The sequence below is a fragment of the Garra rufa genome, chromosome 24 (assembly GCF_049309525.1).
Source record: "Garra rufa chromosome 24, GarRuf1.0, whole genome shotgun sequence".
NCBI lineage: Eukaryota > Metazoa > Chordata > Actinopteri > Cypriniformes > Cyprinidae > Garra > Garra rufa.
The window spans coordinates 26,370,764-26,396,540 of record NC_133384.1 but is presented as its reverse complement, the minus strand read 5'-3'; the positions used below and the strand labels follow the sequence as shown (position 1 = coordinate 26,396,540).

The window sequence follows — 25,777 nt, the reverse complement described above, 5'->3', positions numbered from 1 at the left end:
TTTTATAATAATTAATAAGTTTTTTTCAGTTCACCTCCATGTCAATTAAAAATTTAATTGTGATCCATTTTAAATTAATAATATTATCTAATTATTGTACAATTATATTGTTGTTGTTGTTATTATTATTATTATTGCAGTATACAATTTTAGTAGTTAATCATCTTAATAATTTATAATTGGCATCTTGCTAACTCACATCCTAGATCATTTTTTTTAAATAATAACAGTAACAATAGTATTTATTTATTAATTTATTGTTTTACAATATAGGCTTTTATGAATTATTAATTACTTCTTTCCAACTCACCTCCCATGTCAATAAAATAATATTATGAACCATTTTTAATTAATAATATAATTTTATTTTAATACATTATTATTATTATTATTATTATTATTATTATTTTTTTTTTTTATTATTATTATTATTATTATTATTATTATTATTGCTATTATTATTGTGCTAATTATTATCTTACTAACTCACCTCTTATATCACAATTTTTTTGAACGAATAATAATAATAATAATAATTTATTTACTAATTTGATGTTTTACAATATAGGTTTTTATGAATTATTAATAATTGTTTCTTTCCCTTTCAATTAAAAAATAAGCCATTTTTAATTAATTAATTTAATATAATTTAATTCTAATAAAATGTGATTATTAGTAGTAGTAGTATTGTTAGTATTTCTATAATTATTACTGTTGTTGTTGTTATTATTGTAGTATATACGATTTTCATAATAATGTAAAATAATATTAAATTAAATTAATAATATAAATTATTATTATTATTATTATTATTATACAGTATTCCATTTTAGAAATCATAATAATTAATACATTTATAATTATCCTCTTACTAACTCAACTACTAGATCACAATTTCACAATAACAAAAAATAATAATAAGATTAACATTAATAATAACAATTTATTTACTAATTTGATGTTTTACAATAGTTTTTATTCATTATTAATAATTAAAGTGTTTCCCTTTTCAATTAAAATTATAATATAAGCCTTTTAAAAATTATTTTATGTAATTTAATTCTAAAGCAGTTGTAGTATTATTATTATTATTATTATTATTATTGCAGTATACAATTTTAGCAATTAATCATAATAATAATTCATAAAATAATTATCCTTTTGTTAACTAACTCTCCTAGATCACAATTTTTTTAAATAATAAAAATAATAATAATATTAGCATTACTATATTTTATACTATTATGATTATTATTATTGCAGTATACAGTTTTAGCAAAAATCATAATAATGATTCATAAAACTATAATTATTCTCTTGATTACTCACTCTCCTAGATCACAATTTTATATAATAATAATAATAATAATAATAATAAATTATTATTATTATTATATTTTTGATATGTACACTTAATAATAATAATAATAATAATCCTGCCTATGAAAGCTTGTTTCTCACGATTTTGACTTTTCTTCTCAGAATTGCAAGCTCATATCTTATATCTGCAATTCCAAGTTTATATATCACAATTGTTAAAAAAAAATCAAATGAAAGATAAATATGTGAAACAGTCCTAATTATTATGTATACTGGAGTGCAGTGATCAATTATCTTTTGACTTTATTACTTTTAAATGATTGCTAATTGTTCCGTCTCTGTCTCTCCCATTTACCCACCATTCTTGTGTCTCCAGATGGTCCTTTGTGTGGTGAAGAGAGTAAAAATGTGGAGTTTAGCTTGGAAATGTGTGCAATGGAGGAGGGTTTGGAGCCAACGGAGGTGTACTGTGGATCCAAAACTGAGTGCACTGTGGGCAATTTGCTCCCTGGCACCACCTACAGGTTCCAAGTTCGTGCAGCCAACAGTGCTGGGGTAAGTCATCCTGAATACAGGATCCAGCTATTGATGAATGATCTGGCTGTTTATTATTGATCTGGCTCTTTAGTGAAACACTGAACAAACCAATTAAAAAGGTTTTAATAGATTTTCAAGTGTATGGATGTGCTTTAGATTGCATTGTAAACACCACTGTATTCAATATTCAGTTGATTAGTTTTGTTTTTTACTGTTCATATGGCAAACTAAGTGTTATCATTAACTAAATCTATTAAAATTGTTATTTGTTAATCGAAAGATATATTAAATTTTAAATGTAAAACTTAAGCTGAAAAACTATGTAATGTAATTTTTTTAAATATTTACTTGCCAGCGAACTGAAATAAAATAAGTGTATGTTGAAGTACTAAATTACTAAAAATAAAACGGAAGTAAAAATATAGTTTTTTAATATAAAAAAGGAAAGAAAAATGACAGAAGCACATAAGACTACTAAAATTTACTAAATTACATACATACAGTGGTGTGAAAAAGTGTTAGCCCCCTTCCTGATTTTTTTATTTTTTTGCATGTTTGTCAGACTTTAATGTTTCAGATCATCAAACAAATTTAAATCTTAATCAAAGATGACACAAGTAAACACAACATGCAGTTTTTGAATAAAGTTTTTTTTATGAAGGGAAAACAAAATCCCAACCCACATGGCCCTGCGTGAAAGTGATTGCCCCCTAAACTTAATAACTGGGTGTCCACCCTTCGCAGCAACAACTGCAATCAAGCTTTTGCGATAACTTGCAATGACTCTGTTTCAGCGCTGTGCAGGAATTTTGGCCCACTCATCTTGGCAGAATTGTTGTAATTCAGCCACATTGGAGGGTTTTCGAGCATGAACCGCCTTTTTAAGGTCATGCCACAGCATCTCAATAGGATTCAGGTCAGGACTTTGACTAGTCCACTCCATAGTCTTCATTTTGTTTTTCTTTAGCTATTCAGAGGTGGATTTGCTGGTGTGTTTTGGATCATTGTCCTGCTGCAAAACCCAAGTTCGCTTCAGCTTGAGGTCACTAACAGATGGCCGGACATTGTCCTTCAGGTTTTTTTGGTAGACAGCAGAATTCATGGTTCCATTTATCACAGCAAGTTTTCCAGGTCCAGAAGCAGCAAAACAGCCCCAGACCATCACACATATTTTACAGTTGGTATAATGTTCTTATTCTGAAATGTGGGGTCAGATGTAATGGGAGTATTTTCCCAAAAGTCTTGGGGATCATCAAGATGTTTTCTTGCAAAATTGAGACGAGCCTTTATGTTCTTTTTGCTCAGCAGCGTTTTTTCGTCTTGGAACTCTGCCCTGCAGGATTATTTAAATATAATTAAATATAATTTTATTAATGAATAAAATAATCGTTCATTAATCGTAATCGGGTTAAAATGTTCAATTAATCGAGATTTTGATTTTAGGCCAAATCGCCCAGCCCTACTTTTCACACTGCTGTATATATGTATGTATATGTTTTTTTTTACACTAAATGAAATGCTATTCCAGTATACTAATCCAAAAACATTCAGGCAATTCATGTTGTTTAATATCATCAATAATTTACTTGTCTTCCCAAGTGCCACAAAATAATTAGTATATATATTCCCTTTCACAAGCAGTGAGTCAGGACAGCTATGTCTCAAACAGCTACAATTTTGGCCCCCTCATAAATACAGAAATATAGCACTCCACTTGTTTTTTCCTCTCTTACATGAAATCCACATTTTATAACAAACCTTCAACATTCCCTCAGGGCGATAAAAAGAGCTGCTGTCTGCCTCAGCAAGGATATTAAGAAGCTAGTTCTGCCATCACCGGAGATGGATGTCTAACGCAGTGTAGCACTTTTGGTTTACCTGCCACAGAAATAACAGATTTCCCTCCTGATGATCGAACCCACACCATTCATTACCTCTGAGACAGCTCAAAAAGCTCTAAATCTCAGCTGATTTCTTTTGCTCTTTTTTTTTTTCCCAGTATGGACCATACTCTGAATCTGTGGAAATAAGCACTGCCGCCGGCCCTCCGGGACAATGTTGTCCACCTGGCATCAATGTGACGTCACATACCTGTGCCGATGTGACCTGGGAGGTGAGAGGCATTCGCACAGTACACATGCAGTAAATGATGAATCATACTGTTATCTGATGAAATTGTCAGAGTGATTTTTCAGAATCAATTTTCTGAAGCAAAAATTACTAGAATAGACCCTCAACACAGCCGCAGAACCACCGTGATTGAAAATACAGCATATTCTCCAGAAAATGCCTCAGGCTGATTTTCTCCAGTGAGCATTTCAGATTGTGTTATTTTCTTCAGCAGTTACGCATTTAAATTCTTTCCTCTCAGACTTTGTTTTTTAAATTAACAACCTCCTGTGTTTTGTTCACAAAGAAAATGAATGTGATTTTAGTCCTTGAATGTCAAATGTAAGATTTCAATGATTTGCATTGTTTTTGCTACCTTGAATAGCGGTTTTGTTTAAATATCCACTTCAAGATTTTTAATGCTTACATATCTGGATGTTATAAATGAAAATGATGGGAAGAAAGTGGATCAGCAGTACAGATTAGATTTCATTCACAAAAGCCTAGTAATTTGTATTATTTTATTTATTTATTTATTTATTTTTTAGATGCATTTATTTTTACATTATTGCTTATTATTTTAATTTTGTTTAATTATTGAATTATTTTATTTCATTAATTTTTTGTATTATTTTATTATTTAATTTTTTTAGATGTTTTTTTTTTTTTTTATAAATTATTGATTATTATTTTTAGTTGTTTTTTTAATTATCCACTTCAAGATATTTAATGCTAATATCTGGTTGTTATAAATGAAAACAAGATAAGAAGAAAGTGGATCGGCAGTACAAATTAATTTAATTAATTATTATTTTTTCCACAAATTGAACTTTCACCAAGACAAAAGCCTAGTAATTTCTTTTTTTTTTTTTTTATGAAATTATTTTTTAAATCTTAGGTTATTATTTTAAGTTGTTTTGTTTAGTTATTTAATCATTTAATTACATTTTTTTTGTATTATTATTTTTATTTATTTTTTAATTATTGATTATTATTTTTAGTTGTTTTTCTTAATTATCCACTTCAAGGTATTTCATGTTCATATCTGGTTGTTATAAACAAAAACAAGATGAAAAGAAAGTGTACTATAACATCAGCTGTACAAATTAATTTTATTAATTTATTTTTTCCACAAATTTACCTTTTACCAAGACAAAATAGTAATTTTTATTATTATTTAATTTTAATTTTAGGTGTATTTATTTTTTAATTATTGCTTGTTATTTTTTAAAACTTATTTTGTTATAATTATTGTATATAATTATTTTATTATCATCATTTTTTAGATTTATTTATTTTTTGTTTTGTTTAATTATCCACTTCAAGATATTTAACGCTCAAATATCTGGTTATTAGAAATGAAAACAACTGAATTTATATTATTTTATTTTATTTTTAGGTGCATTTAGAGTGATTTTCAGAATTCATTTTCAGAAGCAAACATTGGCTTTTGAGACAAAATTACTAGTATAGACCCTTAAAACAGCTGCAGAAACACAGTGATTGAAAATACAGCATATTTCCTTCAACGATCCTCCAGAAAATGCCAAAGACGGATTCTCTCCAGTAAGCGTAGCAGATTGTGTCCACGCAAAACCTTTTCTCCACCAGTTGCCCTTTCAATCCCTTCTTCTTCTTTTTTTTTTTTTTTTGACAAAGGGTCTCCTGTGTTTCGTTCATAATGAAAATGAATGTGATTTTAGTCTTTGAATGTCAAATATAAGATTTGAATGATTTGCGTTGTGTTTGCTATCTTAAGAGGTGGTTTCAGTTATTAGTGGTGCGTATGATGCATTAGCTCTCTCGTGTTCGTCCTGATGAAACCGTGTCAGGCAGGTAATTAGACACGTACTGCTAGGAATATGCGTTCCTCACTCTCGTTTCCTGGAGCTTAACGCTTGCTCTGATCTCAATCCCCAGAACAAAGAGAGCTCTGGGATAGACATTTCTGAGTACCGGCTGGACTGGGGACGTGATTTGGACTCTCTTGAACTGGTCTACAGTGGAACAGAAACCTACTTCCAAATCTCGAACCTGGAGGCATCGACGGACTACTGCTGCAGGTTACAGGTAGTTCATAAAGTGTCCTACATGACACAGTTTTTGTTAGGATGTTGATCAAATGAAAACAAGCCAGGAAGAAAGGGGATCAACAGTTTATTTTATTTTATTTTAATATTTATTTTTAGATGCATTTATTTTTTAATTATTGATGGTTGTTTTAAGTTGTTTTAATTATTTATTTGCTTTATTTGTTTTATTATTAGTTTTTTTAGATGTATTTATTTTTTAATTATTGGTTTTTGTTGTCGTTGTTGTTTTGGTTAATTATACACTTCAAGTTATTTGATTTTATTTATTTTTGTTTCATTTTTAAATAGCATTTTATTTATTTATTTTAAGTTGTTTTGTTATATATATATATATAATATTATTATTATTATTTTAATTTTTTAATTTTAAGTTTTTTATTATTGGTTATTATTATCATTTATTTATTTTTTACAAAATGACCCTTTACCAAGACGAAAGCCTGGTAATTTTTGGTTTATTGCTTATTTTCTCATTATTTTTAGATGTATTTATTTTTAAATAATTGGTTATTATTTTTTTTGTTTTGTTTAATTATCTACTTCAAGATATTTCATGTTCAAATAGCTAGTTGTTATAAATGAAAAACAAGATAAGAAGAAAGTGGATCAGCAGTACAAATTAATTTTATTTCATTTCCCCCCCACAAAGACAATTTTACTTTATCTTATTTTTTAATGTTTTTATTTTTTTAGGTGCATTCATTTTCAAATTATTGGTTATTTTAGGTTGTTTTGTATAATAATAATAATAAAAATATATATATTGGTGGTTATTTTTAGTTTTTTTGTTTAATTATCCACTTCAATATATTTAATGCTATGAATATTTTCAAAAAAAGAATAAATAAATACATATTAAATGGATAATTTTCTTTGGTCTACCATTGAGAATTTGCTTTAACATTTGTGACCCTGGACCACAAAACCAGTCATAAGGTTAAATTTGACAAAACTGAGATTTATACATCATATGAAAGCTCAATAAATAAGCTTTCTATTGATGTATGGTTTGTTAGGATAGGACAATATTTGAGTGAGATACATCTATTTGAAAATCAGAAATCTGAGGATGCAAAAAAATCAAAAAGACTGAGAAAATCACCTTTAAAGTTGTCCAAACTAGGTTCTTAACAATGCATATTACTAATCAAAAATTACATTTTGATATGTTTACAGTAGGAATTTTACAAAAAATCTTCATGGAACATGAACTTTACTTAATTTCTTAATGATTTTTGGCATAAAAGAAAAATCTATAATTTTGACCCATGCAATGTATTTTTGGCTATTGCTACAAATATACCCCAGCGACTTAAGACTTAAGGTTTTGTGGTCCAGGGTCACATTTAGTTTTTAAAGAATCAATAATTTATAGTAAATTGAGTTGTGAATAAATCATCTTTCTAATTTCCAAGTCAAAGAAAAGCATTATACTAATAGTTTCTGAAAGTCATTTAGCTCATATAATTGCTTTGAGCATAATCACATTAAAATGCACACATTGCTGCCAGCTTGCATTTTAATTATACAAACAAGAAGAGTGTAAACCCTTAATCACACAATATCAGCACTTGTTAGTGTTTACAATAAATTATATGCATTATATGAAACACAGCCTACATGCATTGATGTGCACTTTATCCCTGTCTCTTTGCAAACTGGTTTTGATGCACCAAAAATAACCTTGCCCATTCTGCTGATTAGACATTGTAAGCAGTAATAGAGTTTGAAGGTTAGACCGTAGCAGAGTTATGTCTGGAAATGTTCTGACCATTGGAAGCTCCTCTTCACATATAATTGGCTGTGTCTGTTATGTACTAAAGGCGAAACAATCTATCAGCACCAGAATAAAAAGAAGTCATTTTCTGCTCCCCAAAATACTCAGTGTTCTTCTAAATCTTTTGAGAATCTAAAAGCATGATTATTTACTTATCATTAAAGGGATAGTTCACACCAAAATGAAAATTGTCATCGAGTTCTTCCAAACCTGTATGAGTTTGTTTCTTTCTGTTGAACACAAAAGAAGTCATTCTGAAGAATGTTAGTAACCAAACAGTTGACGGCAACCATTGACTTTCATAGTATGAGAAAGATTCTATGGGTGCCGTCAACTGTTCAGTTACTAACATTCTTCAAAGTATCTTCTGCGGATAATACTGATCACAGAATTACATTTTTGGGTGAAGTAACTTGTGTTTAAAGGTGATATTTTAATTTTATTTTTGTGTCTGGTTTATAGGCAGTGAACCAGGCAGGGGCGGGCCCCTACAGTGATCTGGTGACATGTCGGACCCCTGCGGCGGCCCCTGATGTTGTATCCGGATTTCGCCTCGTTGACCACCCTCCAAACCAAACAGAAAGTGAATCCTTCTCTCGCTCCACCTGTCTGGCCCTCACCTGGGACGAGCCAAGCTGTAATGGAGCCGAAATCACCTCCTACAGCATCTCAATGGGAGACAGCATCATCACCGCTGGAAACGTAACCTGTCACATTATCAGGGACCTGCTGCCGGACAGCGAGTACAAGTAAGCCTTTTTTTTTTAATCAATGTGCATCATCAGCTCTTTGGAGGAGGTCAATGTTTGTGCATTAGTGATGACCGGGGACTTATTTTCCCATGGTCCCTGTAATATAGGACGAGTGCTGGTGAACCACGAGTGAGTATGTCAGTGCTATTAGCTCTATAAATGGATGCCACTTACATCTGGCTCAAGATGTGTTCTGCAAAATGGTGGTTTCTGGGTAGATTCAAGAGTATTTATGTAACTTTGCTGTTAGCAAGGTATTTTTTTTAAACAAGATATACTGTGGTAGTTCACCCAAAAATTAAAAACACCCAATGATTTACTCATCCTCAAGCCATCTTAAGTGTATATGACTTAATTCTTTCAGACGAATGCAGTGGGAGTTATATTAAAAAAGGTCCTGGCTCTTCCAAGCTTTATAATGGCAGTGAATGGGTGTTAAGATTGTAAAGTCCAATAAAGTGCATCCATCCATCATAAAAAGCACTCTACACAGCTCCAGAGGGTTAATAAAGGCCTTCTGAAGTGAGTCGATGTGTTTGTGTAAGAAAAATATCCATATTTAAAACTTTATAAACTGTAATCTCTAGCTTCACAAGTTCACAAAAGAATGGGGTTCCAGATGACGTAAGACATACGCGAATGCGGTGATGTCAACATCAGAGGATTTCAATATAAGCCAAGAGGAGACTGGTTTTCCATTGCTGTGAACAAAACTTGGTTCTTGTGGGACTAGCATATTCACACCGGAGTTTACGCTATGTCTACATCCTACGGCATCCGCTAGAATTGTTCTTAAAATTATCTAAATGTCTTAAACCTACCCTCATAAAAACAAAGAAAGTATTATAGTAGTGTTAAAAAACATGGTATGTCTATCTAGGTGCAGTTCTCCTTATGTACAGTTGAGGGCAAAAGTTTACATCCATCTTGTAGAATCTGCAAAATGTTAATTATTTTAACATTTCTTTTTAAGGAGTCCCTTGTTTGTCCTGAACAGTCAAACTTCCTGCTGTTCTTCAGAAAAAAATCCTTCAGGTAATTAGTCTCAAAAACTACAAATGGCGACACGTCGACGTCACTTCCCTGGTTTGAAAAAAGCACGTAAAAGTCCTCCTACAAGTTGACATGCACACAGATGTAGTAGGAGGACTTTTACGTGCTTTTTTCAAACCAGGGAAGTGACGTCGACGTGTCGCCATTTGTAGTTTTTGAGACTAATAGGGATCGGCTAAAACGTGTTTTTAAAACACTCATGGTGGACTTACAAGTGTTCCGATGCAGCGTTTTGTGAGTACATAACCTATTTACACTACTGTACAAGTTTGGTAAGATTACTTGCACGTTTAGTGGTGCAATTTACGAGATACATTACATGTACCATTCACTCCTGTTACAAGCAATTCGAAAAACTCTAATATCTCCATAAATGTTCGACTAAGGTAAAAAGAACTTCGGATGGGGTATTTAGATGGGCTTCGGAGTGCATAGCAATGAAGTCAATTCTACTCCGAACCATCCCTTTAAGAGACAGGAGGTGTAAACTTTTGAACAGAATGAAGATGAGTACATTTCTGTTATTTTTCTTAAATATAATATTTTTTCGTTTAGTACTGCCCTTCAGAAGCTACAGGACAAAAAATAAAAAAAGACGACAAAATAAGTCAAATTTACCTTGATAGTCAAATTCAAAAAGTTTTCACCCCCTGGCTCTTAATGTATCACATTTCCTTCTGAAGCATAAGTGAGCATTTGAACCTTCTGTAATAGTTGTCCTCAGTGTGAAAAGATGACTCTCAAAATCATAGTCATTGTTGGAAAGGGTTCAAATACATAAAAATGTTGAAAAATCAAATAATTTGTGGGACCTAAAAGATTTTTCTGTAAAACAGCAGGAAGTTTAACTGTTCTCATGAACAACTATAAAAAAAAACAGCAACACACAGCTGTGGATCATTCGGGTAACAGCACAGTATTAAGAATAAAGTGTATGTAAACTTTTAAACAGGGTTATCTCACATTTATAAATCTAACTATTTTTCTTTTTAACTATATGTAAACGTCTTTTATGTGAAATATCTTATTCAGGTCAGTACTAAATAAACAATAACATGCTTTTTATATGATCCCTCTTATTTTGGTAAAATAATTTACATTTTGCAGATTCTCCAAAGTGTATGTACACTTTTTTTTTTTTTTTTTTTTTACTTCAACTGTTAATATAAATGTTTATTAAAAAGGAAAAGCTTATTAACACATTCGCATGAGGGAATGTAGACTCTCTCACTCTCAGGTCTGCCTGTTGGGTTTCCGGAAAACGAGTCTGTTAAATATTATATAACGGCTTTAATTTTGGATGAATGACAACATTAAATGGACCTTTTCATCAGGGTAATGGACAATACCCAATTAATATGCCAAATGCACTCATAATTATCATATGAACGCATAATGTCTCTAATGGAACTAGAGGCTTCAATATCTTTCTCAAGTGGTCCAAAAAATAACACGTTCCAGCTCACCCTATGACCCGATGCTAGCAAAATCTATTTGGACACCTCATTATGTGAATATTAAAGCGTGAAAATAACTAAATATCTAACCCTGTGGTCTCTGAAAATAAATTATGCTCAACCCTTTCTTTTCTTTTTTCTTTTTTTGCTATTACCAGTGTCAAGGTGATTTTTAATGGATTTATGAATTCAGTTGTCCTCAAGTTGTCCTTACACAGGTTACCTAATAGTATCACATTAATTATAAACACACTCACTAATGTCTAACAAGCACAAAGTGTTCTAATACTTATGTCTTAGTTTTCAATAGTATATTTGTTTATTTGTAATTATAAAAACTTAACCTGTGAAATGTTTTTTTTATTCTTGAAAAGTGACACTTGGTCTCCATTTCTTTAAAGAAAAATGCAGTTTTATTCACCTTTGTTATTAAGAATTTTTATTTTATTTTACTTATTTATCATTGAATTATTTATCAAAAAATTCGAAAAAAAAAAAAAATGTTTTCACAAAAATACTAAGCAGCACAACTATTTTTAACATTGATAATAAATGTTTCTTGCACAGCGAATCAACATATTAGAATGATTTCTGATGGATCATGTGACACTCAAGACTGGAGTAATGATGCTAAAAATTCAGCTTTGCATCACAGAAATTACATTTTAAAAATGAAAACAGTGAAATATAAATAAATCTAAAAATATTTCTGTAATGTATTTGATGATGCAAAAATATGTTACTGTATTTTTGATCAAATAAATGCAGCTTTAGGGAACATAAGAGACATAAAAAATAAAAAAATATATATTTCTTCCTGATTTTTAAGGATGGTGTATCATTCAGACACCTCTGTTTCTCAATGTTTTTTTTTTTCTGAATTCATTTCCAGAAAATCAAGCCCTGTAAAAGTATTTGTTCCCATACTGCTTTTTTAGTCATTAAGTGCGAGTTTGGAACATTGTGCAAGACTTTTTAGTAAAAACAAAAAGCTTCAGATTTTGTAAATAAGCTTCCATCGAGACCATAAATAGTTCTCATGGTCTTGTGAGGTTATTTACACATCTACACATTACATTTTCTGCTTCCATTAGTCCCAAAACGTGGGACTGAAAAACAACTTTTTTAGGCATAATTTACTCAAAAAACACATTCATGTTCTCTTTGAGCAGTCATACAGGTTTGAGCAACAATTTGCGTGCACTGCTCTTTTCTATTCAATTAACAAGTGGCACTAAACACAATTGGTTTGTATGCATTTAAATAACTGCTAATTACATTTGTTCCACAAAAACAAAAAGCTGTACAGATTTGGAACTACATGAGGGTGATTAAATGGCAGAATGTCCATTTGGATGAAGGTTTTTAAGATAGATCAAAGGTAACATAATAACTTTCCCACTTTTCAGAGCTCTTCTGATAAAGCAATTTCTAAATGCGTTTTTTCCCCTTGTGCACTTACAAAAATTGCATTCTTGGATATCCATAGATAACTTCGCAGAAATCCTCATTCGACTGCAAGACCACCAGTGGAAAGGTCACAGAGCAGTTTGAGGCTGAAGATACCTGCAGGCTTTAACTGGAATTGACAGATGACGCAAATAAGGCAGAGAGTGAACAAATGAAGGCCCTTTTGGGCCAAGCTGCAGGAACTACTGACTAGTTGCTAATCAATCAGCTTCAAAATCGATAACTGTAGTTATGTGATGTTGATGGATTGAGCTTCATGTTTAGTGTCAGCTATTCCCTTAGAGAATGCAATAATGAATGATTTTCCTTAGAATAGTTTGTTGGGACTTTCAGAGAATCAAGAATTGATGTGAGAAGTTGCTAACGACTGAACAATACTGACAGTTTGTTTAAACACACTTTCTTCTTCTCTCAGCCTGCAGATTCGAGCTGAAAATGAAATGGGCCCCGGGCCCTTCAGTCAGACCCTAACGGTGAGAACCAGACCTCTTCCGCCCTCTCCTCCACGGCTGGAGTGTGCAGCGGGCGGACCTCAGAGTCTGAAACTGCGCTGGGGTTTCAGCAGCCGAAGTCAACTCGCCGATGACACTACCTACATCTTGCAGATGGAGGACAAGAATCAGAGGTTAGCAATGAGGAAGAGTGTCTTGGGAAATGTGTGAAAATGACATCTTTTCATAATTGATCAGTTGGAAAGTTGTCTGAATGACTAATTTAGTATTTTGAAGGTGCCTGCTGAAAATTTGAGAGAGAGAAAAATACAAAATGTATAAAAACATGTTTTCTTTGTTTATTTCCACATAAACATTGCTTTGGAATGATATTTCCTATAAAAATGCTATGCAAACAAATGCTAAAAATAGTATTTTATATTTGAATACTAAATTATTAGAAAAATGTCTTGAAATCAAAGTAAATAATTTCCAAATATTATTTTAATTATTTGTTTCATTATAAATTACTTTTACATATATTTCCTATTATATATTTATATACATTTTTGTATTATAATTTTTTATAATTTATTATATATTGTATTCATAATTCTTATTATTAGTATTTATAATAACTATTAATTTTATTTTATTGTTAGGTTTATTTTCAGTTAATGATAATAACCCTAGCTCACGATTAAAAACAATTGTTTGCATTAACTAAATTAAATTAAACTTATTATATTTCAGATATTTGCCAAGACAAACCTTCTCTTTTATTTAATTTAATTTAATTAATTTTTTATTAGATTTAATAAATTTAAAAGCAATAGTCTTGTGCATTACCATGACAATCTATCTAATTTAATTTATTTTATATTATTTTACTTACTAATTTAATTTTAATTTAATAGATTTAGTTTCTGTTGTTTTAGGTTTAGTTTCAGTTAATGACAATAACCCTGGCTCACAATTAATAACAATACTCATACTCAACATTAAATAAATAAAAATGAAATATAAAGAAAGTAAACTTAAAAGTTATTTTAATCCAAATATTTACCCTGACAATCTTTCTCATTTTATTTTATTTTTTATTTTATTTTATTTTATTTTATTTTATTAGGTTTAGTAACTGTAGTAATCAGCATTAACTCAATTCAAATTAAATATAAAAAACTTAAACATTTTATTTCAAATATTTGACAAGGTAGCCTTTCATATTTATATTTTTGTTTAGTTTAGTTTCAGTTAATGATAATAATCTGGTTCACATTTAAAACAATCGTTTGGTAAAAAGACTTAAATGGTGTAATGTGCTTGGTATATTAATTTTATTCATAGACAAGAATCTCTCTCTCTCTCTCTCTCTGTGTGTGTGTGTGTGTGTGTGTGTGTGTGTATATATGCATGCACTTCCCCACTTTAATTTGTCCCTCATGCACCCGTAGGGCAGGTTCTTCTTTCTGATGTAAGCAGATCATCTGAAAAGCACATTTTGTGTTTGTGGGTCCATTAAGATGGAGTCGACTAATGAGAAGACTCGATCTCAAAGCGCTGTTTGGAATTAGATTAGGAGACTCAGGGTTATCAAGACCACCTGCCTTAATGCTTTCTCAGAGTCGCTCGTCACTGACCCACCGATGGCTCATTTAGAAGCAAATGAAGGCCCGTGTTCTCCCCGGTTTTGAGCTTTCAGCCTCAGTTCCACTTCTGAAAAATTTTAACCATATAAACAGTAAAGTCTGGACCCTTAAATAGAGGTAATAAAGGCTTGCCTCTACTGCGCATTCCTTCCTGCCTTCATGCTATTTTTTTAAAACGACCTAAAGGGAACAATGATCTCAAGCAATTATCCACAATCATCCAAATTTTTTTCTTTTGCACTCAAGACTTTTTTGAGAAATACTTGGCTATCAATTATTAGAATTAGAATTAATTTTATGTGTGCATGTTTGTAACAAGCTTTCATCTTGTTAGGTTTGTGGTGGTTTACCAAGGTCCAAGCCACACTTTTAAGCTGCAGAGACTGAGTGAATCGAGCCGGTACTGTTTCCGGATCCAGGCGGTGAGCAAGGCAGGAGAAGGCCCGTTTTCTGAGACGTACAGCTTCAGCACCACCAAATCTCTGCCACAAACACTGAAAGGTACCACTTGTTTATTTGTACTCACTTGTACAAGTACAAAAGTTTAGGATCACTGATTTTTTTCGTTTTTATTTAACAAGTATGCAAGAGAGTAAAGAAATGGTTAATGTATAATGTTACAAAAGATTTGTATTTTAATTCGCAAATCAGCATATTAAAATGATTTCTGAAGGATCATGTGAGACTGAAGACTGGAGTACTGGCTGCTCAAAATTTGGTATTGCCTTTAAAGGAATAATTGACATTTTGAAAATTTATTCAATTTGACAATTGTGAAAATAGTTCAAAATATAGCTGTTTAAGCACTTTAGGCATTAAAGCATATAAGGAAAAGGGTAGGGTTTCGGCACTGCATATTACTGTTTTTACTGTATTTTTTAAAATCAATATATGCAAAAACTATTTTATAGTAAAGAAGAAAATGGGTTAAAAAAAGTAATTCTTGTTTTGTTTTTTTGTTTTTCTCCCAGCTCCAAGAGTTGTTCAGATAGGGGGAAATGCCTGTGAGGTCACATGGGAGAGTATTCCACCAATGAGAGAAGACAGAATCAGCTATGTGCTACAGGTGCTGGGAGGCAGAGATTCTGATTATAAACAGGTAAGATTCAAGCTCCTCATTGAACCTGCTTTGTCTTTTACCTCCTTAAAATCGAGTTTAAAACAACTGTTTCAAATTGTTTCAAAGATCTTTTGCTTGTTGGAACTGTTATGGTTGTGAAAAGAAATTCATGTGGTATTTTTTAGTTGCACGGATGGGCACCTTTTTCCATGTTAGACTTACACGTGGCCACAGTCACAGCCGATGAGCTGCTGATGAATAGAATTCATTCTGAACAGGAAATGGAAAACGGGCTCAAGCCATTTGCATCATTTGCTCTTCGTTCCATTTTATCTGTCTTAACTCGTCACAATCAGCATTTGAATGAAATTGAGTGCTTCCGAACACACAGTCCCGCAGGATTCATTAAATTGTGCCGTGGGGCTGGAAAGAGACACAGAAAGAGGGGGACTTGTGATTATCACGATTAGGGTCCATTCAGGAGTGCAATCGCTTATTGTTTTGAAATCATTTCTGGTACGCCACTTCTATGGTGCGATAAATTGAATGGAAGTTCACCAAATTTGAAATGATGTGTGAATTTATTTATTCATTAAAATGAGAAAACGCTCCTTTGCCCATCACGTGCTCTGTCCTTTTTTGTCATGAATGTCATTGGGTAACTCTCACAAAGAAAAGGCTAGGTTATATTTCACCCTAAAATCAAGAAATTAGGTATTTAAAAAAAAAATTTGCATTATTTTGTGATAATTGTGATTATTTAAGGATATTTTGACTCCAAATTCTCATTGCTGAAATGTGGAGAAAAAATACATTTTAATTAGAATTGATATAAATTAGTTTAAAAATTTTTTTGTTGGAATTGCAAGTTTCTCACAATTCCAACTTAACACACAATTGCGTGTTATTATGTCAGAATTTTGAGATATAAAATTGCAGTTGTGATAAATGGAGAGTTGTGAGTTATAAACTAGCAATTCTGACCTTTTTCTCAGAATTACATGATATAAACTTATAATTGTGATAAAGAATGGTGTGATAAACTTAGAATTGCAAGTTTATTTCTTGCAATTACGAGTTTATATCATGCAGTTCTGATTTTATAACACGCAGTTGCAAATATAAAAACCCAGAATTGCAAGTTTATTTCCCCCAATTTTGTTTATATTACACAATTCTGATCTAATAACATTGCATGTTAATACGTCAATTCGGACATAATACAAGCAAATGCATGTTAAGTTAGAATTGTGAGATAAACTCGCAAATGTGAGTACACTCAGAATTGGCAGATATAAACTAGACTTTTTTTTCTCAGAATTATGTGATATAAACTCGTAATTGCAAAAAAAAAAATAACAGAATTGTGAGATACACTCAGAATTGCAAGTTTATTTTTCACAATTAAAATAGTTTATATCATGCAATTCTGGCTTCATAAGATGCAATTGTGAATTGTGAAGTCAGACCTGTGAGATAAACTTGCAATTGCAAGAATAAAAGTTTATTTTAACCAATTGCAAGATTATATAACACAATTCTGATGTAATAACATGGTGTGTTATTACGTCAAGTTTGACATAATAACATGCAATTGCAAGGTAAGTTAGAATTGTGGAATAAACTTAAAGCTTATTTCTCACAATTGCAAGTTTACATCACAATTTTGACTTTATATCTCACAATTCTGAGAAAAAAGGTCAGAAATTTGTGATACAAAGTCGCAATTGCGAGAAAAAGAACTATTGACTCACAATTGACTTTTTTTATGAATTGCGTGGTATAAACTCGTAATTTTAAGGGGGAAAAATCTGAATTGCAAGAGAAACTTAGAGAGAAATAAACTTGCAATTCTGAGAAAATATCAGTCTTTTTTGCCCTAAGAGTTGGACATTACAACTTGCAATAGCGAGTTTATATCTCTCAATTCCGAGGTCAGAAATGCGTGATATAAACTCACAGTTGACAGAAAAAAACTCAGGATTCCAAGATAAACTCACAATTCAGAATTTTTTTTTCTCAGAATTGCATGATATAAACTTGTAATTGCAATTTTAAAACAACTCAGAACTGGGAGATATAAATTGCAAATGCGATAAAAAAAAAATTCTAAGAATTACTTGAAACTTTTGATTCTTAGGGGAAACAAATCTGAATTGCGAGAGAAACTTAGTTCTGGTTTCACAGACAGGGTTTGGAATAAGCCAGGATTAGGCCATAGTTCAGTTAGGACTTCAACACCAAATTGCGAGTTAAGTGAGAATTGTTGCAACTGTGAGAAAAAAAATCAAAATTGTGAGTTTGTCACGCAATTCTGACTTTATAACACGCAGTTGCAAATTAAGTAAGAACTGTGAGATAAACTCGCAATTCTGAGAAAATATCAGTCTTTTTTGCCCCTTAGAATTAGATTGCAAGTGCAATAGTGAGTTTATATCTCACAATTCTGAGAAAAAAAGGTCAGAATTGCGTGATATAAACTTGCAATTGCGAAAAAAAAGTCTGAATACTAACTTTTTTCCTCATAACTATTCATACCTCGCAATTCTGACTTTTTAACTTACAATTCATAGTCATTTAATGTGTTTTTACACTAGCGCTGCCCATCGTAAAATCTCATTGGTCCAAAACCTGTGCGCATTAAATATTAAATATGTACATATATTAATGTTTGTTCGTTTTTTCACACAGAAGTGAATGTGACCTGGACATTTCTTGTGATTCGCCCTTAGAGTCATTCATCTATTCCACTAAATTCAGCCTCACTAATTCCTTGCTGGTGCTCTATTAATTGAAAAACAAAAATCCCTGTTTATGAAGAAGTGGAGTTCCCCAGGCTCCGCATTAGCTTAATTAACTGTTTAACTCTGCAGCCATTTCGCTGTTTATGCAAATATCACTAGAAGGAGATTAGAATTCACTTCCATTATTTATTCTTTCTTCTGTTATTAGTGCTTGAGTGGCAGTATTCAAGAATATGTCAATATTTTCACCACCTTTAATTGAGATGAATACAAACACTAATTATACACACACAATTGGTCTCTCAATGCAACAATATCAAAAATACCAAAATTGAGCTACCGCTAATTGAGAGGCTTAAAACCTCTTGTGTTGCCATGGAGACATAAACTGTGGTCCTTCTGAGAGCTGCATGTGACAGCTGGAACAAAGTCGCCTCAATACGTTTGTCTTCAACAATGTTTACTAGCTATAAAAGCCCATATAAATAAGCGCTTCTTTGTTCCCGTTTTTATTTTCCATTTGCTCAGTGGTCTTGTTTTTCTGTGCATGTTCCCAAAAATGGCTTATGTTGCAATTGAGTGAGCTATTGTCATTTCCACTTAGTTTTGACTGTGAAAACAGAATAATTAGTTTCGGTTGATTTGTGAAGCACTGGCTTTGTTTTGTACATCTCTCTTGTGTCACATACAAAGTATTAGTTCATGTTTTCATGCTTATTAATGCAGTGTCCTGTTTCATGCAGATATCCTTGTAAAAGACGCTTTAATTAATTAATTCCTTTATTTTCTTTTTATCTTCCGGCTTATATCATTTTTCAGTTCATTTCTCTTTAGCTTGAAAGAGTCTACCATCATGGTGTTTATAGTCAGGTCCATAAATATTGGGACATTGACACAATTCGAACATTTTTGGCTCTATACACCACCACAGTGGATTTGAAATGGAACGAACAAGATGTGCTTTAACTGCAGATTGTCAGCTTTGACCTGAGCATGCAAGGGAAAATGCCCCAAGAACAAGCAGGAACTGAAGACAGTTGAAGTAGAGACCTGGCAGAGCATCACCAAGGATGAAACCCAGCGTCTGGTGATGTCTATGCGTTCCAGACATCAGGCTGTAATTGACTGCAGAAAGTGAAAGTTTGATTTATGATTATTATTCTGTCCCATTACTTTTGGTCCCTTAACAAGTGGGAGGCACATATGCAAACTGTTGTAATTCCTACACCGTTCACCTGATTTGGATGTAAATACCCTCAAATTAAAGCTGACAGTCTGCAGTTAAAGCACATCTTGTTTCATTTCAAATCCATTGTGGTGGTGTATAGAGCCAAAAATGTTAGAATTGTGTCGATGTCCCAATATTTATGGACCTGATTGTATATGTACATACAAACACACAGTGCCTTGCGAAAGTATTCATACTCTTTTTGGTAAGTTTAGTTATGTTGCAGCCTTATGTTAAACTGCTTTAACTTTTTTTTCCACATCAATCTACATCTCATACACCATAATGACAAAGCACAAAACGGGTTTGTAACAACTTTGCAAATTTATTAGAAATAAAAAACTGAAAAGATCCCTTTGCATTCTGGGACACTCGAAATTTAGCTCAGGAGCATTCATATTGCTTCTAGATGTAACTACACTTCGAGTGGAGTTAAACTTTGGCAAATTCATTTGAATGAGTATGATTTAGAAAGGCACACACCTCTAAGACAGTGTTGTTTTTGACAACCATCTTAGATTTAGTCTTAGTCTTTTGGACTAAAATGCTTCTTAGTTTTAGTCAAATTTTAGTCACTTCTATATGTGAGTTTTAGTCCAATTTTAGTCGACGAAAAGTCAAGAAGGTTTTAGTCTAGTTTTAGTCGACGAAAAGTCAAAAAGGTTTTAGTCTAGTTTTAGTCAAAAAAAGGGAAAAAAGTAGTCTTTTAACAAATTAATGTAGGTCAGTAAGTATTTTGCTGTTGGGTAGTGTCACTTATAAGTTGTGAAAATAGCAGATCTATAGTTCAACACAATGTGATCTTCCGGATCGACTATTTTCACCAATAATTACAATAATGAAGGAATGTTTTAGAACATAAAAGACAAAAAAGGATGGAATGCTAAAACGGCTTGCCATACTAGTATAGCAAAGAGTATTTAATGCTTAAACGGCTTGCCATAGCGTCAGATACTTTTTAAGTTTTAATTGGCATGCACAATAAGCGGAAATGTCATGCATTTTAAACGTCTGACGGACCACCCACTAACATTTTCGTCTATTCTCGTCTCGTCAACGAAAACTCACACACGTCTCGTCATGTTTTAGTCATCAACGAGCCATTTTTATCTCGTCATCGTCTCGTTATCGTCATGAAAAAAAGTGGCGTCAACGAAATGATTTCGTCATCGTTGATGAAAACAACACTGCTCTAAGATAAGGTCTAACAGCTGATATCAGAGCAAAAACCAAGTCCTGAGGTCAAGATGTGGCTGCCTGTAGAGCTCAATGACAGACTTGCATTAAGGCAATGATCTAGGGAAGAGTTCAGAAAAAAAATCTGCTGCATTGAAGGTTCACAGAAGCATGTAGCCTCCATTATCCATAATGGAAGATGATTGGAACAAATAGGACTCTAGAAAATGTCTGCCAGCCCTTATCCAAGCTGACAGAGCTTGAGACGTGAAAAGGTGAGGCAAAGAATGGCAGATAATTGCCAAATGCAGATGTGCAAAGCTTGTCACATCATACCCAAGAAGACTTGAGGCTGTAAAGGTGCTTCAACTATGTACTGAGTTAAGGGTATGAATACTTATGCAATGTACTTATTTCAGTGTTTTTTATTTTTAATAAATTTGTAAAATTTGCAAATTTGGTTTTTGCTAATTTAAAGCAGTTTAACATAATGCTGCAACAAAACAAAATGAGAAACAAATGAAGGGGTATGAATACTTTTGCAAGGCACTGTGTATATATATCTACAGTACAAAGAAAAAAGTTGTGTTTCAAGTGAGTAACACTTATGTAACTGTGTTATCAGTAGTATTTTATCAACGAACTGAAGTACTTCCCTATAGTTTGATTCTTATAATATATTGATCATGACAGTGTTGCTCGCACTCCAGATGAAAGGGTCATGGTGGCTTGTTGAGATTCCCTTTGAGGAGACCTCAAAGGGGGAGTCTCTTTATTAGGCAAGCTCTGAAGATTCGTCTTTTGTAAAATGTGGGTCAGAGACAATAGTTTGGCCTTCTTTCTGCCATCTTGGATGTTTTCTGCTTTGATAAGTTGTGGAACTATAATCTAGTTGTGCTCTGTGGTTCATACTTACTTTGTTCATTTACTGTAGATACTAATATAATTTCAATATATTTATTGTTATATGTTTTTTATTATTAGGGATAGGATATAAATATGTATTATTTACAGTGATCCCTGCCTTCTTTCTTTAATTAATTAATTATTTCTTTAATTTAAAATAAATGAATTCTTTAATTAATTCAGAATAGATTAAATTATTTACGTCTGGTTGCATTTATTTTAGAATGCAAAATTTTTGTTTTATTTAATATTTTATTATTATTATTATTATTATTATTATTATTATTATTAATGGTGACTGGGATGGAATAAAATGTAAAATGTAAAAAAAAAAAATGTAAAATGATAATATATAATAAATATACAAATACAATATGCCAAATCTATTTCAAATAACTACACTTTTATTCCATCCCAGTCCCCATGTATAACATAATTTATTAATATTATTTTTTATAACATAAGCGATTGTTTTATATTAATAATAATAATAATAAAAACATATTTATATTTATTTTTGGATAAATACATTTTTATTCGATCCCAGTCTGTATAACATTATTATTATTATTATTATTATTATTATTATTATTATTATTATTATTATTATTATTATTGTTATTTTCAAATATATCAATTATTCTATAATTATTATTAATTAATTCTATAATTAATTTATTATTGTTTTATAATATATTATTTATTAGATTTCTTTATAATAGTAGTCATAATTACCTAAATATTTGTATTTATTTTAGTCCCCATGAACAACATATCATTTATTATTATTGTTGTTGATGTTGTTGTTGTTTTATATTGTTGTATTATATTAAAATATAAAAAAATTACTGATTATTGTTTTATAATGTATTATTAGTAGTAAATAATTTGTTTTATATTTATTATATTATTATAAATGATGATGATGATGATGATTAATAATAAAAATAATAATTTCATAAATATTTGTATTTAATTTTTGTATGAATACATTTTCATTTCATCACAGTCCCCATGTGTAGCATATGATTTATTATTATTTATTATTATTATAATTTAACAATATATATTATTAATTATATATATTGTCAATATATATTATCAGTATTAATATTGTTGATTGGTTGTTTTATATTATTTATAATTATAATAATAATAATAATAATAAAATAAATATTTGTATTTATTTATAAATGCATTTTTATTCTACCCCAGTCCCCAAATAACATAGTATTCATTTTAATATTTAATATTTGTAGCAATAGCCAAAAATACATTGCATGGGTCAAAATGATCAATTTTTCTTTTATGTCAAAAATCATTAGGATATCAAGTAAAGATCATGTTCCATGAAATATATCAAAACTTAATTTTTAATTAGTAATATGCATTGCTAAGAACTTAATTTGGGCAAGTTTAATAATGATTTTCTCAATATTTTAATTCCAGATTTTCAAATAGTTGTATCTCGGCCAAATATTGTCCCATATATCAATGGAACGCTTGTTTTGTTTTTTTTAGCTTTCAGGTGATGTATAAATCTAAATTTAAAAAAATGCAACCTTATGACTGGTTTTGTGGTCCAGGGTCACATATATAATTATCCAGAAGTGCACACAGTGAAAGAGAAACTTTACCTGTGCTATAACGCATTACTCCCTTTCTGTCCTTCAGGTATATAAGGGAGACGAGCCGTCCTTCCAGCTCACCGGCCTGCAGTGGAACTCAGACTACCGCGTGCGAGTGTTTGCCTGCAGACGCTGCGCAGACACCCTCCAAGAGCTCTGCGGGTCCTTCAGCCCATCCGCCCACTTCAACCTTCGCCGGTCTGATGCCACACTGGCTGTGGAGGCGGACGTCACCCGGGTGCCCATGAGCAAAACCCTCACCGACGAACAGTTTGCCAGCCTCATAGTATTTGGGGTGGCCTCTCTTTCTGTTCTAATAGCCTTCCTGCTTCAGCTTGTGATCTAGAGTCGTTCTCATCGTGTCTCTCCAAACTCGAAAACCATTAATCCAAGTACTGTTTTCGGTCACTGACCAAAATACACTTCACATAAACAGATTCCGTGTTATTTTTTTACAGGTTTTTTACTATAAGATGAGTTACAGCTTTAACAAATCAGTACTGTTTTTTTGTCTACGTTTAAGATGCTGTGCATATTTTTATATCAAGTATTTAGGAGATTTTAACACTAATAAGTGGCCTTCCAGATCTTTTTGGAGTACTTGTTTTTAATGGTCAGTTTTTATCCTCAAATCAGCGTCTAGACGGCGAAACGGTATAACTGCTCTCATTCCCTTATCAGTGGCTGAGGAAAGCCTGTCTAAAAGCTTCTTAAAAGCTTTCTTAAATAAAAAGGTGTCCTTGGGCTGTGTTTGTACAAAAAGGAGAAAAAGAAAAACTGCAACTGTCAGTCCAAAGAGAGTCAAATGTCAGCCTTTGCAATCAGTCATCAATGTACAGTGTTGATGTCTGGAGTGTTTGTACCTCAGGGACTTAGTGGGGCCTTGTGAACCTGTGCCTTGAAATCCCCAAATCCAAACTTTCGTGACAAATCATTTCAGATCTGCTGCTTACAGTATTGCATTAACCCTCGACCTGGTCGCATTATACAGTACATGATCGTGTTTACTAGCTCAATCAGCCCTTAACCAAAGTTAGTGAGCATTTAATGGTTTTGTTTGATTTATTTATGCTATATTCTTGTACTTTATCATGCAAATCACAGTGCAATCTTCATTTATTTATTACGAGAATCAGAACTGTCCTATTCAATATTTTCCTCATGTAGCATGTCTTTTTATAAGGGGGGGAGGGTTATGACAAATCTTTATTTTTTTCCAGATATAGCACAGCATTTTAACATCATTAACCTGTTATTTCAGATATAAGTGTATTGTTTATATTCTGTTTATTTAGATTTGGTCATTTCTGGTCAATTTTGTGATTTCCCACCTGCACAAGTAAGTTTAAAATTTGTTTTAATAGAGATATTAATCTACTCTTCATCTAGTAGTGCGTTTTTAGACAAACATTCCATTGTTTTCTGATTAAAAATGACTTAAAGTTGAAATGACTTGACACTAGAAAACTTGAAGTGGAAACACTTGAAGAACACTTTCTTTTTAAGAACTCAAGACCCAGAATCTTTTAAAGTGGAAAACAGAAATACTTTTTTTTTGTTTGTTTCTTTTTAATATTTAGCTGGACATCAGGTAATAAGTGGCCTAGACGTAGATTTTTTCCATGCTTGCGTGTCGTTTCATCAAAATCATTCCATATTGCTATTTTTTTTTTTAAACGTAACTGTCACATTTATTGATGTAAATTATAATCGTAGACATTATATTTAAAAACTACCATATCAATTTTAAAATGTATAGATATTGAAAATACTACCCTTTGTATTTAAGGTGATTATGTATCTGTAGTATATATGTAATATATTTATACACAATAAATTTTGTAAAATTTCTGAAACGTGGTGTTTGCATTTCATTTATCAGCTGTATTGAGTTATTGGAAAGGACAGAACCATTTTTCTAAAATGTATTTTCAGATTCAAATTTATTATTGTTGTTGTTTTATATCATAGTATATTATGTTATTTGGAAATATATTATTATTATTATTATTATTATTACTAAAAGAAGCGCTATGTAATTATTGTAATTGTTCTGTATTATATTATTAGTAGTAGTATTAATATTATTCTTAATTACATATTTGTATTTTTGAATAAATACACTATTCCATCCCAGTCCCCATGTATAACATATAATTTATTATTATTATTATTACTATCATTATTATTATTATTATTGTTGCTGATTTAAAATGAATAAGCAGTTATTATATAATTACTATAATTTATTGTTTATATTATGTTTATTATTTAATTATTATTAACAATAATAGTAATTACAAAAAAATTGTATTTATTTTTGTATAAATACATTTTTATTCCATCCCAGTCCTCATGTAGTTATTTATTTATTATATTTATTTGTT

The 25,777-nt window shown here is 31.3% G+C and overlaps 1 protein-coding gene across 1 annotated transcript in view; it reads left to right on the top strand.

The window, feature by feature from the left end:
- Positions 1 to 25,246, top strand: part of fndc3bb (fibronectin type III domain containing 3Bb) — an 89,314-nt gene extending 64,068 nt beyond the window's left edge. Inside the window, exons 16-23 of the mRNA XM_073830584.1 lie at positions 1,697 to 1,875; positions 3,857 to 3,970; positions 5,887 to 6,036; positions 8,299 to 8,585; positions 12,984 to 13,193; positions 14,983 to 15,149; positions 15,620 to 15,747; positions 23,437 to 25,246. Coding sequence (XP_073686685.1) covers positions 1,697 to 1,875; positions 3,857 to 3,970; positions 5,887 to 6,036; positions 8,299 to 8,585; positions 12,984 to 13,193; positions 14,983 to 15,149; positions 15,620 to 15,747; positions 23,437 to 23,736 — 1,535 coding nt within the window. The 3' untranslated portion in view covers positions 23,737 to 25,246. The remainder of the gene's footprint in view (positions 1 to 1,696; positions 1,876 to 3,856; positions 3,971 to 5,886; positions 6,037 to 8,298; positions 8,586 to 12,983; positions 13,194 to 14,982; positions 15,150 to 15,619; positions 15,748 to 23,436) is intronic.
- The last annotated feature ends 531 nt before the right edge of the window (positions 25,247 to 25,777 follow it).